Source organism: Wickerhamomyces anomalus, assembly GCF_001661255.1.
Source record: "Wickerhamomyces anomalus NRRL Y-366-8 unplaced genomic scaffold WICANscaffold_8, whole genome shotgun sequence".
NCBI lineage: Eukaryota > Fungi > Ascomycota > Saccharomycetes > Phaffomycetales > Wickerhamomycetaceae > Hansenula > Hansenula anomala.
Window position 1 is genome coordinate 220,577 of NW_017567117.1, and position 14,153 is coordinate 234,729.

Here is a 14,153-nt window from a genome sequence, read left to right on the forward strand (position 1 = left end):
GGCACCGTCGCGACACTTGTGCAGACACATTTGTTCAGGGAAATAGGAGTTCTAGGGGTGATAAATAGGGTGGAAATCCACAAAAACAGTCCTATTCAACTTCAAATGCCTATATGCACCCCGATACCACTTTAAACCATCATACTTCCTTAATTACCACCACTAAATCCACTTTCCAGCAATTCCTCGTTATCTCTGTGTGGTGTGTACCGACGGTTTGTGTTTTTTTTTCACTATACAAAAACAAAAACAAATTTTTTAATTAGGATTAAAAGTGACATATCACATTTCCAGAAAGCATTGAAGAAATTTCACTGTTAGCCAAATACTTTAAAAGGATACAATTTTTGCCACTCTGCTTTGGATTACTCGGTTGCCCTTTAAACTTGACTGTTTTGCTGCTGGATTCATCATAAATTGTGCTTTGTAATACTAGATGAGTTCCATCATAAGGATAAGGCATGCTTCTAAAGAACTGTCTTCAAGGTCCACTGCTCTAATACGACGCTCTTCCAAAAGATTTCAATCCACAGCCAATGAAGAACCAAGAATCAACCCAGTGGGGATCCAACAACTATCGTACGGTTTACATCAACAACTTTTCCCTGGTAAAGAGATTGATAAGAAACCTTCAAAGAACCAGGCAGATTTGATTGAACTATCAAAGCAATACCTTGACCACCATCAGTTATTAGGAAAGAAAACCAGCATAGCAGACCCGATATCTTTCCAATTACCCAAGCTACAAGGGAAGAATCTTGATGAACATTTCAAAAAAATTGCATTATTTTCATCCAAGAATTATTTAGAAGTGGCTAAAAATTTCGTTGATATAGGTGCTATACCGAAGAAACCAGAAACTTGGATAATGGAATCCGGTTGGATAAAGTATCCTTCAGATGGTTCGGATCCTCTTCATGTTGATCACCCAGATGAAAAAATTGTTGTGTTTGATGTGGAAACTCTTTACAAAGTGTCGAATTACGCAGTCATGGCTACTGCTGTCTCTTCAACGGCCTGGTATGGTTGGGTGAGTCCTGTGCTGACTGGTGAATCTGAATCTTTTGATCATTTGATACCCATGGATACTTTAGCTAAAGAGAGAATAATCATTGGACATAATGTTGGTTATGATAGAGCTAGGATCGCAGAAGAATATAACCTAAAGGAAACAAAAGCTTTTTTCCTTGATACAATGGCTTTACATATTGCTGCCTCAGGAATGTGTTCACGTCAAAGACCAAGATGGATGCAACATAGAAAGCAAAAGTCAGATATAGAGTATACCCCTGATGAGATTCAAAGATCTGAAATGGAGGATCCTTGGGTCTCATATAGTAGTCCAAATTCCTTAGCTGAAGTGGCTCAGTTTTATTGTGGGATGGAAATTAGTAAAGATCCAAGAGAAATGTTTGCTGGTGATGATATCAACACCATTAAAAAACATTTCCAAGACTTGATGACTTATTGTGCAACTGATGTTTCAACAACTTATAGTATTTATATCCAAGTGTTGCCTGAATTCTTAAGAGTTTGTCCACATCCTGTTTCATTTGCTGCATTAAGATTCATGGGTGGTGGTATCTTGCCAACTAATAAAGATTGGCAAACTTATCTGGATAGTGCTGAGGGCTTATACCAACAAAGTAGAGAAAAAGTTGATAATCATTTAATTCAATTGGCTGAAGAAGCTGTTAAATTAAAAGATCAACCGGAAATTTTTGAAAATGACCCTTGGTTAAAACAATTAGATTGGACAATTTATCCTGCCAAATTCAAGAAAAACGGTGAACCATATAAAAACCAAAGACTTCCAGGCTTCCCCAATTGGTATCGTGACTTGCATAGTTCTCAAAAGGATAAATTGATTATCACAACAAGATCAAGAATCACACCTATTTTATTCAAATTAACTTGGGAAGGTTATCCAGTCATTTGGAGCGATGCGTATGGCTGGTGTTTTAGAGCAAATATCGAGGATTATGAAAAAATGAAGAGTAAAAATTATGTTTACGTGAAGTTTTTCAGAGTTTCAAAACCAACACCAGAGGAACAGGAGGAAATTGATTTACAATTGGAGAAACTTCAATCTGAAAGTTTTGATGCAATGAACAATGGTGGTGATGCCGAGATTGGTCCATCTCCAGGTGATGAATATGCTTATTTCAGAGTTCCGAATAATCAAGGTCCAGAGGCTAGAACTGCATTATTGTTGGCTAAGGGATTTGGTTCTTTTTTTGAGAAGGGTATCCTAAGTTCAGACTCTTCATTTGCTCAAGAAGCTTTGAAAATCAATGCAAGTTGTAGTTACTGGATAAGTTCAAGAGAAAGAATCATGTCACAATTTGTTGTTCCTAAAACCAAAAAATACAGTATTATTTTACCTCAAGTTTTAACAATGGGTACCGTTACAAGAAGAGCAGTTGAGAAAACTTGGTTAACAGCTTCAAATGCTAAAAAATCACGTATTGGATCAGAATTGAAATCTAAAATCAAAGCGCCTCCAGGTTATTGTCTTGTTGGTGCAGATGTGGATTCGGAAGAACTATGGATTGCCTCATTAGTTGGTGATTCGATGTTTAAAATGCATGGTGGTACAGCAATTGGATGGATGACTTTAGAAGGTACAAAGAGTGAAGGTACTGATTTACATTCTAAAACTGCCAGTATTTTAGGGATTTCAAGAAATGAAGCTAAAATTTTCAATTATGGACGTATTTATGGTGCTGGTTTAAAATTTGCCACTAGATTATTAAAACAATTTAATCCAAAATTAACAGATATTGAATGTGCAGAACGTGCACAAAGTTTATATAATTCAACAAAGGGTAAATCTGCACAATATTATCCAAAAGGTGATCGTATGAAATTGTGGTTTGGTGGTACTGAGTCTATCCTTTTCAATAGGCTAGAAAGTATTGCAGAACAGGATAGTCCCAAGACTCCAGTGTTAGGTGCTGGTATTACAAAAGCTTTATTGAAGAAGAATTTGAAAAGTAATAGTTTCCTACCTTCAAGAGTTAATTGGGCTATTCAATCATCAGGTGTTGATTATTTGCATTTGTTGTGTGTCTCAATGAATTATTTGATCAAATTATATGGTATTGATGCAAGATTATGTCTTAGTGTTCATGATGAAATCCGATATTTGGTTAGAGAAAAGGATAAATATAGAGCCTCATTAGCATTACAAATTAGTAATTTGTGGACAAGAGCAATTTTTTGTGAAAGATTAGGTATTAGTGATGTTCCTCAGTCTTGTGCTTTCTTTTCAGCTGTTGATATTGATCATGTTTTAAGAAAAGAGGTTGATATGGATTGTATTACACCTTCAAATCAAAAGGCCATTCCACCTGGTGAATCATTGGATATTGTTACATTATTAGGTAAAGAAGAAGCCAAATTAGGTGATGAGAAAAAGTTAAGTTTTAGTAGAATTGAAATACCACCAGTTGCTCGTAATGGTAAAAACTTGAAGATGGATGATTTTAAATATTCAATTGAAAATCCTGAATGGAAGAAGTCATATTTACAGATGCAAATTTCTCAAGATGAAAAAGAGTTTAAAGCAAATTGGAAGAATTATCAAACTTATTTGAAAAAATTGGACTTTGCTGAGATTGAGGAATTATTTGCTAAAGAGGTTCACTATGATCAACCTGCCCAAGAAGAGCAACCAAAGAAGAGGAAGAGATCAGCAAAGGCTTCAGCTTCAACCAAATCAAAAGGTTTTAAAAAGAAGGAGAAACAAACTAAAGGTCCAAAAGAAGGGTTCAGTCCAAGTGCTATTGATTCTTTTTTCGAAGCTGAAAGAACCAAAAAATATGAAGATTTCAGTTATAAATCATACTCAACCTCATCTTCATCACCATACTCCAATTACAATACATATCCAACTTCTGCATTTGCAGCTCCTGGTCAAAAAGTTGTCAAAACCAGTTATCGTTCATTCAAAACCAAAGATAAATCAGTTAAACAATCTTGGGATGGCTTCAAATCCAACAAATTTTAACACTACACCAATTCACCCCTGTATATGTTATGATTATAGACTCATATTTTAATGATTAATGGACATTTTTATTGAAATAATTTATGTAATTGTAGCCGTTTGTTGAAGTTTGGCCCTGAAAATGTTCGCGAATCTGTTTTTTTTCGTGTCAAGTTCAAAAAAAGTTCAAAAAAAAAAAAAGGTACGAAGAAAAAAAAAAGTGCCATAAAAAAATTGAAAAGCTCAAGGCCATTTGAAATTTCTTTTAACGTATTCGAAGGAGAAACCCTTTGTCTTTATTGATTCAATTCTATTCAAATAACAATTAGAAGCCCTTCAACCACCAGACTTTCATTTGCAACTCAACAAAACCAAGGGCTTCGTCTGATTATTCCATCCACCTTTTCATACCATTTTCTAGAAGTTTGCAAGCTCATCCCTTCTAGATCTTAAAAGTCCACGGCTTTGCTCAAATTTTCATTTGTGTTCAGGAACATACACCAATAGCAGAGTCTTATTCAGTTCAACCAAATTAGATATTTATTGATTAGAGTATTACTTTTCCTTGCTGAAATCATGTCAAATTTTCCTGAAGCCTCTTTAAACCAAGGAGAGATTGAACAAAATCTCGATGAAACGATATTGAACTCCATCTCAACTTCATCACCAACAGCACAAAGAACATTACCTGGGGCTGCTCTGTTATCACCACAGGCTAGACCTGGATCACGTATCTTATCACCAGAGCCTTTTAATGCAACTGGTAATAGTGGCGTTGGCTTCAAAAACACAATCACTTCACCGGGTACAAATTCATCAATGGCATTATTGTCACCTCCTGGATCAAGATATGCTTTTGAACCACAAGATAATGTTGCCATGTCACCTTTATTAACTGGCGCCAATTCCAATTTCAACAATTTGTCAAATAATAGACCGTTGAGTGCTCAAGATTTCAACTATAACAACAGTGATGCATTTTTGAACCCCAATAACCGTCCCCTAAGTGCCCAAGGGTTTAGTGTTCCTGAAAGACCGTTAAGCTCTATGGAGATTGATTCAATAACTTTTAAGAACGATGTGAGTAACTTGATTAGTTGGTTGAATACCTTAAACTCAAATCAACATAGAACTGTGGTTGATAATTTGTTGTCTTCATTACCTGATGAAATTTTAAACTATACCAAATCCAAATTAGAAAGCTTTAGCTTTGCCAACAATAATAATAACAGCAGGTTTGTTTCATCTCCATCGCAAAGTAATTTCATTTACCAACCAACAACTCAAGAACCATTGACACTTGATGCCGTTTTGAACAGTGGTAATCATCAGCCTCCAGAAACCCAACAGCAACCATGGTCACCATCAAATATTCAACGTGCATTATCGCCAAATTTCAATTCAACTTTTGATAGATCATTCCTTCAAGATATTGGATCAAATAGACCAAGATCAGCAGACCCTTATAGTTCTAAACTGTTTAATAGGAACTTGGGTAATTTAACTGATTGGGATTCAAACAAGACACCATCAAAGAGCAGGACCTCTAGATTTGACTTGAAAGATAATGAATTCCCACAACAGCATCAACAAAATATACCTCAACAAAAGCTCCCAAATAATAATACCACTAATAATAACACTTATGAAAATCGTTCTTATGATATCACCAATTTGGCTCAACAGTTGACTCAAACGCCTATCAAATTGAATGAATATAACAACAATAATGCATTGAAACTATCAGCATTATCCACCATCAACAGCAGAGCTCAGTTGGATTCCAATAAGAAAAGAGTTCATCAACAACAGCCTGATGAAAGAGGAAGATCAAACAATAATACTAATGTTTACAACAATGCATTTAATACAGTTTCAGGACAAAGATATTACAATTTCAATGATGATACCAATAATGCCAATAGAAATTCCATGTCAGTTCCACCTCCACAACGAGTAAACTATTATGACAATTTAGGTATGCAATCACCATCAGTGAACAGAGTTATGAATAAGCAAAGATCTCAAACAAGGATGAATAATGATCAAAGCCCACCACAGCAACAAGTTGATGGATTATCAAGATTAGCAAGTTTAAACAATGCAACGAAAAATTTATCATTGAATGATGAATTTTCCACACCCTATAAGCAACAAATTGCCAAGGATCAAGGAACACCAAGATCACCAGCAATTAACCCCAAGCAGATCACTAGTGTGAAATTATTGAATGATATACCAGCCTGGTTGAAAACATTAAGATTACATAAATACACTAGTGCATTACAAGATGTTCCATGGAGGGAGTTGATTTATTATGATGATCAACAATTGGAGTTGAAAGGTGTTAGTGCTATGGGTGCTAGAGGTAAGCTTTTGAAGGCATTTGAGATTGTTAGATTAGCTTATGAAAAAGGTGATGTTAAAGAGTGAAGTTAATTTTAGTTTTCGGAAAGGCTGTTTGATCACAGTCGTTTGTGTTTTTTCTTATTTTGTTTTAGTTTAAATTAATAGTCTACCTTGGGCATAAAAATAAAGAAGTTTAATAATTTTAACAAATCTATGTAATTATTCACATTAGGTAGGAATTGATGGCTTGTAAAGTTGCTCTACTAGGATTAACTTTCTTATGGTTTAAAACTTTGGCTAGATGTTTCTTGATTGTATCTTTTGTTGTTAATGGTTGTGTGTCAACTTTTTCCCAATCTAAATTGTATCTAGTTGATAATAAAACCAATGCGATCCCAACAGAAAGATCTGAACCAGATTCACATAATACAAGTATCCTACCAGAGAGTGATGGTATAATTGACGGTATTGATTTCCTCAACTCATTTGAACCTTTTTTATCACAAGCAAATGGATAATGATGAAACTTCATACTTTCATTTTCCTCGATAGTGAAATTAGGTGAAAACACAACAATAGAATCAAATTTTCCAACATCTGCTAGTTTAATATTATCAACAACTTTCCCTATACTTAACTCATCTGTCAATTCCACAACATTTTCTAATGAACTAGTGCCAATTTTCTTTATTTTCAAAGAATCAATAATATTCAACAATTGTTCATCACTCAATTCCATATTTCGCAAAACATCAACATTTTCCCAAAATAGTTGAGGGTTTAAGTTTTCAGCCCATAATTCATGATCATCAGCTGCACCTTGAACATAAGTGAACCCATTCATCGTTTTTGAACCATCATCAGCTCTAAAACTCGCTACACAATTGATTATTGGAATGAAATCTTCGAAAATGGGAGGCTCAATAGGTGGTGACATTCCTGGATACATCCATAATGGTCGTAGATATTTCCCTTTGAATTTTGTTAATAGTTGTTCTTTGTTGATGATTTTCAAATCTATTAAAGTTTGGGCAAATTTTGGTATTAGTTTGATTATTGAATTTGCTTCATTCTTGGAAATGATCTGTAATGGTAAGAAACACCAATTATTACCATTCTCTTCCTGTTCACCAAACATTATGAAATTCAAAACGGCACACCAAATTGGGATTGTCTTTGACAGGGCATCTGGCATAGTTTTCCCACGTCTTGTTGAATCCACGATTATTATACCTTGATTCTCCACCATGATATCAAACAGATGGAAGTTTAAACGTCTTGTACTGAAGGACCATTGTGAAGTATGACCATCTGTTGATTTGAAATAAGCAGTTTCTTTGATCAGCTCAGGAGGGACGTACCAAAGACCACAACGTTCATTGGGTATTAAAGGTCTGTTATATGCTGACTGTACTTGGGCTACCCATTGAGAATCAAGTAGGATTGAATGTAGTCTGTTTTTGACAGATCTTGAGCTTTTGCGTACTTGTTTGGAAATATCGTTAAAGGACTCTCTCAAAAGCTCTAGATCCTGTTTGTCCATACTTTCACCAATGTTATTCTTTGAGCTTGATGATCATCTGTCAAATTGTTCAGTTCATGAAAAAAAAACTTTTCATCAAGAAGCTGAAGGCTCCAATCAACTCTAAAAGTCAAAAGAATTGACTGGTATTGAATGAGTTCTACTAGGTGGCTATCCTACTATGAAAGCAAATAATATTATTAGTAGCTACCCCAAGCACTGAGCATTAAAAACTTGATCATGGATACTGAGAGTCTGTGAAATATTGTGGATCTTCACTTGGCTCATTCTACTGTAGCATCAACCCTACAAAGTTCACTTGTTTAAGAACATGGCACAAAAAGAAGTTGCAGGGCTCTCAGCCAATCATATGCCCACAATTGGTCACAATATGCACCACTTGGCCCACGATTTCTCGATGGCCTTCAAAACTGCCCATCTGTTTATTTTATAGGCGGAGGATATTGCAACATCAGCTCAGATTCACGTGACACAGGTATAACGTATCGGTTTTAGTGCGGAGGATATACAGTTGGTGATGAGCTCTTCAAAGGGCAGAATAGGCTAGGGAGCACTATATAAAGAGACGACGAATCTCCCAAGACCATGAGTGGCTACTTTGGAATCATCATCATCATCACTAGTTCAAAATGTCTGCAATTACAACATCTCAAAAGAAAATCATCACAGCTTCAATCCCATTCTTGAAAGAACATGGTGTGGATTTAACTGCAAATTTCTACAAATATATGCTTGAAACCCATCCAGAAGTTCGTCCTTTTTTCAACAAGTCCCATCAAATCACAAAGAAACAACCAAAGATCCTTGCTTTCTCATTAGTTAAATATGCTGAAAATATCAATGATTTAACTCCTTTATTAGGCTTTGTTAGACAAATTGTTGAAAAACATGTTGGTTTACAAGTTACTCCAGAACAATATGACATTGTTGGTTCATGTTTATTGAAAACTTTGAAAGAAATGGTTGGTGAAGGTGCAACTGATGAATTCATGGAAGCTTGGAAAGTTGCTTATTATGATTTGGCAAACATCTTGATTGATTTAGAGAAAAAAAGATATGCTACTGAATTGACAACTAAGGATGCTTGGTTAGGCTTCAAAGATGCCACTGTATCCAAGATTGTTCAAGAGTCTGATTCTGTTAAATCTGTTTATATTAAGCCAAATGATGAGAAATTGGCAAATTTTTACCCAGGTCAATACACTACAATTAGAATTTCCACGGATAGTGGAGCTACTGTTCAATCAAGAGAATATTCACTAAGTAATGAATATCCAGAATTACAAAATGGTTTACAGTATTATAGAATCTCTGTTAGAAGAATCCCAGGTGGTGTTGTTTCCAATTATATTCATGATCAATTAAAAGTTGGTGATGCAATCAAGATTAGTTCACCATATGGTAAATTACTAGAACCTCATTTCAATGCCGTGAAGGAATCAAAAGATGATTCAAAACCTGTTGTTTTCTTCATTGGTGGTATTGGTATCACTCCATCAATTTCATCAATTGAATACTTCTTGAAACAAGGTAAAAAAGTCCAATTATATCTATCAAATTCTGATGTAAACTCAAGACCATTTGGTAATTGGTTAGAGAGATTAATTCAAGAATATCCAACTTTATTAAGTGTTGATGAATTCATCTCCACAACTGCAGGTGCTAATATAAACAATACATCAAATTATCATATCCATCCACGTCGTGTTAGTGCAAAAGATCTTGCTGGTGCCTTCACTAATGAGAATGTTCAAAATAATGACTATTACCTAATTGGACCATTGGGTTACATGGGATTAGTGACAGAGTTCTTACAATCCAAAGGGTTAGATGTTGCTACCATCAACAGTGAGCAGTATGGACCTGTTGCTGTTTGAGTAATAGTGTATAATAGTATAATTTATATGAAGAGATGAGCTTAAGTGTTTGTAGGGCATTTGATCGGATTTAACTAGGGTACCTCATCTCAACTTTAATATATTACACAATACATTATCGATACAACTACCAAATCATTAGCTTATTACTTTGATCTATAATCTATCAATCTATTAACCTATTAACCTATCAACCTAATAACTAATAACCTGATATCCTATGAATTTTTCCAACCCAACCTGTCAAATCCCGAGTCACCAGCCAACGGCTATATGACTCCGGCTATGTCCGTCCCTAACAATTCGCGAATTCCAAAAGAAACTTGAAATCTCGATTTGAAACTTTGCAAAAAAAACGGTTTTTTCTTTTGTACCCAAAGATCCTTTAAAATTAAGATATTGGAATCACAATTGACAGCTGAGACATTATCCTTACAGTGTTCACTACCTGATATTAGTCATTGAGCTCCTCATAATACTATCACATTATTGTTATTTCATCTGGTTCTATCTGGTCTCGTGTGTTTTTGCTGGTGTTTTGTTTGTGTTCATATCTTGCTTGCTCCATAATGTCACAAATCCTTTACCTAGACTCAACTTCTAGTCAAAAAGTTGTTGATGAAAACATCAAGTTATTTGACATCTCTCTAAGGAAATCTCTGGTGAGACATTTTAGAAAATTGGTGGATCTATTGATCTATGTTAGTGTTGTTGGTGCTTCTGAATTAGATTTAGATTATCCAACTGTTGTGATAATCAATGAAATTGTTTATACTCCAAATGATCCTCTAATAGAAGGAGCCTCAAACTCTCCACTAAACACTTTAACTTATGACCAAATGCATCTTTTATTATCAAATCATTATAAACATTTAAACATATTACCATATAAATTATCAACTTTTAGCATATCATTAATTAATCAAGATATTGAAAATTATAACATTACACTGAAGAATAGAATCCTTAGAATGAAATCATGGGTCGGTTTAAACAATCACAATACCCAGAACTGTCCTTGTCTACATAGTATGACAAATTGTTTAAACATCATTTTACAAAAAGATTATCAAAAATCTCATAAATTAAGACATTTTGTTCAATTAATCAATTCAGAAATTGATTTCATTAGATTATTAACTTTGCCAAAACAAGCAAACTACTACATGTATTGTATTGGTAATTGGGGGTTTATTGCTCATGAATTAACTTGTGATGAATTAACTTTTTGTGCTTTTAAAATTTTTAAAATTGCCTTTAGTATATTGGAACCAAATGATCCTTTAATCATTGATGATAACTCCATCTTGAGTTTCCTTTTCAGTTTAAGAGATTCCTACAGAGGTGGTAATTCGTTCCATAATTTTAGACATGCTGTTGATGTTTTACAAGCAACTTTTTATTTCTTATTAAGAATTAATGCTTTACCAAAATTCCCATTTTATACTGAAGATTTATCAAGTCATCCAAATGATCATTTTACCAACAAGATATTGTTCAATAATGGCTCCCAATTTGATAAAGAAACTTCTATTTTGAATCCAATTCAAACTTTAGCACTATTAGTTTCAAGTGTTGGTCATGATGTTGGTCATCCAGGTTTAACAAACCCTTTCTTAATTAATAATGAATCACCAATTGCTAAAATTTATTCAAATCAATCTGTTCTAGAAAATTATCATTCAACTATTTTCCAAGATATTTTATCTTATCATTGGCCAGTTTTCTTGGATAATTCAAATACCAAAAATCCTCAATCTCCATTGAATACTAAAGTTATGCAAGTCCAAAGTATATTAGCAACTGATATGGCTAATCATTTTGAATATTTATCTAAAATTGATGAAATCTCAATCTTGTTAAACAATCCTGAAACAAGATCAAAGATTAAAGATTCTTTAAAACAAACAAATGTTATATTATCAATGATTATCAAATGTGCAGACATTTCCAATGTGGCAAGACCTCTATTAATCTCAACAAAATGGGGGTTTGTATTGGCTCGTGAGTTTAATGAAATTAATCAATTGGATGAAAATTTGAATAAAGGCGTTGATGTTGATGAATTAAATGACCCAAGATTAGGTCCTTATTTCCCACCAAGTATTGAAGAAGCTTTAACCAAGAATCCAAGTTTACCAAAAGGTCAATTATTTTTCATAAAGACATTTGCTGAAGCTTTATTTAAAGAAGTTGCTATAGTGTTCCCAGAATTAGCATTTGGTGCTCAGATTGTTAATGAAAATAAATTGTATTGGGAAGATTTTGAAGCAAGAACAAGTGGTGGTTCATCATAGTGGGGTGCTTTTTTTTATATAGATATCATGACTTACGATTGATGTGTTTACTGAGTGGTTTTACTTTTTTCTAGTGTTCGCTGTGTTGTTTTTATTTGTATTATTGCATGTTTTATTATTTATACAGTTCTTTTAAAGTCGTTGTCATTATTTCATTAGCTTTTTGGTCTGTAGATGGTTACTTGATGTCACCTCGAATACCAGCTACATCTTGAGATAGTATTATATCCAAAATAAAATAAGTGTCAATAAAGAGTAATACACTCTTTCCAGTTCTAATCAGAACTATACATAGAATTAAAAAAGAGTCCTCAAAAGCAAAAAAAAAAGCATTGGAAGGAACACAAGAAAAAAGGTCAACTTTTAAAGAAATAGGTAAAACAATCCTCATGCTGAGCTAGTTGCAGAAGAATCAATTATGGAAGTAACAAACCCACCAGTAGCACTAGCAGCAACACTTGGAGCAGCAACAGCAGCAGCCCTAACAGCACCAGGGATTGAACTAATAACAGGTTGGATATTCTCAGTACTAGTGTATTTAGCCTGTGCAATTGCAATTTCACGATCTTCTAAATCATAAACAACATAGGCATTGATCAAGAACGTATCACCCAAGATTGTTAACCCATTAGTTGGTTCAATAGCCAATGCACAATTACCATTACCATCTGATGAAACGACTGCTTCCACTGGGACATTAATGTTTTTAGTACCAAATGTATAAGTTATATGATCATCTGAGCCGTAATTACATGGAACAATAAAGTATCCATAACTATCTGTTTCACCAGAACCACCTAGATTATAGGCCAATTGTTCCACGATGTTATATGGTAATGCTTGTAAAGTTGTACCTGAATCCAAGACTGCTGATAATGATTGGGTTGAAGCGACTGAAGTTTGGCCAGAAATATCAGTGCTGATACCTGTTAAAGTGATTGCTAAATCATAATTACTATCAAGTGGGAAAACTTCCAAAGTTCCTGAATATTTAGCAGTATCAACACCACCGAATAATAAAGTAATATCAATATCGCCCGAAGTGGTGTATGGATCCTCACTTGGATATAAAGAATAAACAATCTTGGAGATATAACCATCGCTTTTCAATCTTTGAGGGAAGTTTGGATATTGGAATGCATCACTACCTTCATTTGAACTTTCATCTGTAGTTAATGCGATACCGAAGACTGAAGTTGCATTTGAATTTTGAGCAGATGCCAAAAAGAAATTATCAATAGTAACATCATTCCACTGAACATTATCAGTACCCCAAGAACCTGTAGCGAATGAATAATCAACATACTCAATATGGAATGCAGGTGCACTGGAATCAACCTTCCATGAAGATGAAGCACCTGGATCATACTGAGCACTTCTCAAACAATAATCAAAATCATCTTGGTATGGAGAGCCTTGATCAATTGGAGTTGCTGTACCCTGTGGACATTGTGGATTATTAGTACCTGGGAACCATAAATCTGAAGAACCAGTATCAATCTGGACTCTAATTGTTTGAGCTGGTGATCCAACCTCAATTGTGGCAAAGTAACCAACACCATCATCAGCTAAACTTTCTTGGTGATCTTGAGCTCTTTTAACTAATCCACTATGGACAGCTTTACTCAGTTTGTTAGTTTTAGTTTTGGTGACTGGTAATTTGACAACATTGTCAATAGCTAAAGCTGTGGTGATAAGAGCACTGATTGATAATGCTTGAATGAATTTCATTGTAATTGATACTGATTTTATCAAGCACTTTGGATTTTTCTCGAGAAACTATTCAGCTCCTCGAGGATTCAACCTCCTTAAATAGTTTTCAAGTATTATCAACCCATTTCATCATTCATTGGAATTCAATAGCTTGAGGATAACCTCATTTGCCTCATTGATTGGTCAACGGCTAAATATCTCCTCAAATTCCAATCGTTGTAAAGCTTCTTTTTAACACACACCTGCATGACGAGTTAAAACACCGTCGTTTGACAGGTTTGACTTTTTTCTTTAGGTCCAATCACAGTAACATTTAAGAATTGAAACTTTGGTGAATTCTTTTCCCGAATATTGATCTGCAAAACTGATAGTATGATAGGTGA

The 14,153-nt window shown here is 34.4% G+C and overlaps 6 protein-coding genes across 6 annotated transcripts; 4 read left to right on the forward strand and 2 right to left on the reverse strand.

Annotated features, from left to right (window-relative positions):
• Positions 1 to 113: 113 nt before the first annotated feature.
• MIP1 (DNA-directed DNA polymerase gamma MIP1) lies at positions 114 to 4,012 on the forward strand (the record flags this gene model as incomplete). The annotated part of the gene is made up of 4 exons (XM_019186026.1): positions 114 to 202; positions 487 to 2,008; positions 2,081 to 3,758; positions 3,831 to 4,012. 4 exons carry the CDS (start codon positions 114 to 116, stop codon positions 4,010 to 4,012), a joined length of 3,471 nt encoding a protein of 1,156 aa, XP_019036031.1.
• Positions 4,013 to 6,211: 2,199 nt separating this feature from the next.
• VTS1 (Vts1p) lies at positions 6,212 to 6,385 on the forward strand (the record flags this gene model as incomplete). The annotated part of the gene is made up of 1 exon (XM_019180976.1): positions 6,212 to 6,385. A coding segment is annotated over one exon (174 nt), but the record flags the coding sequence as incomplete, so codon positions are not given.
• Positions 6,386 to 6,563: 178 nt separating this feature from the next.
• Positions 6,564 to 7,883, reverse strand: RIT1 (tRNA A64-2'-O-ribosylphosphate transferase; the record flags this gene model as incomplete). The annotated part of the gene is made up of 1 exon (XM_019182461.1): positions 6,564 to 7,883. The coding sequence occupies one exon, from the start codon at positions 7,881 to 7,883 to the stop codon at positions 6,564 to 6,566; it is 1,320 nt and encodes a 439-aa protein (XP_019036033.1).
• A 629-nt stretch (positions 7,884 to 8,512) lies between these two features.
• On the forward strand, positions 8,513 to 9,760 carry YHB1 (flavohemoglobin; the record flags this gene model as incomplete). Its single annotated transcript, XM_019186027.1, has 2 exons — positions 8,513 to 9,542; positions 9,603 to 9,760. The coding sequence occupies 2 exons, from the start codon at positions 8,513 to 8,515 to the stop codon at positions 9,758 to 9,760; spliced, it is 1,188 nt and encodes a 395-aa protein (XP_019036034.1).
• Positions 9,761 to 10,329: 569 nt separating this feature from the next.
• PDE2 (3',5'-cyclic-nucleotide phosphodiesterase PDE2) lies at positions 10,330 to 12,057 on the forward strand (the record flags this gene model as incomplete). The annotated part of the gene is made up of 1 exon (XM_019185278.1): positions 10,330 to 12,057. One exon carries the CDS (start codon positions 10,330 to 10,332, stop codon positions 12,055 to 12,057), a length of 1,728 nt encoding a protein of 575 aa, XP_019036035.1.
• A 510-nt stretch (positions 12,058 to 12,567) lies between these two features.
• WICANDRAFT_14182 (pepsin-like aspartic protease) lies at positions 12,568 to 13,701 on the reverse strand (the record flags this gene model as incomplete). The annotated part of the gene is made up of 1 exon (XM_019180601.1): positions 12,568 to 13,701. A coding segment is annotated over one exon (1,134 nt), but the record flags the coding sequence as incomplete, so codon positions are not given.
• Positions 13,702 to 14,153: the final 452 nt, after the last annotated feature.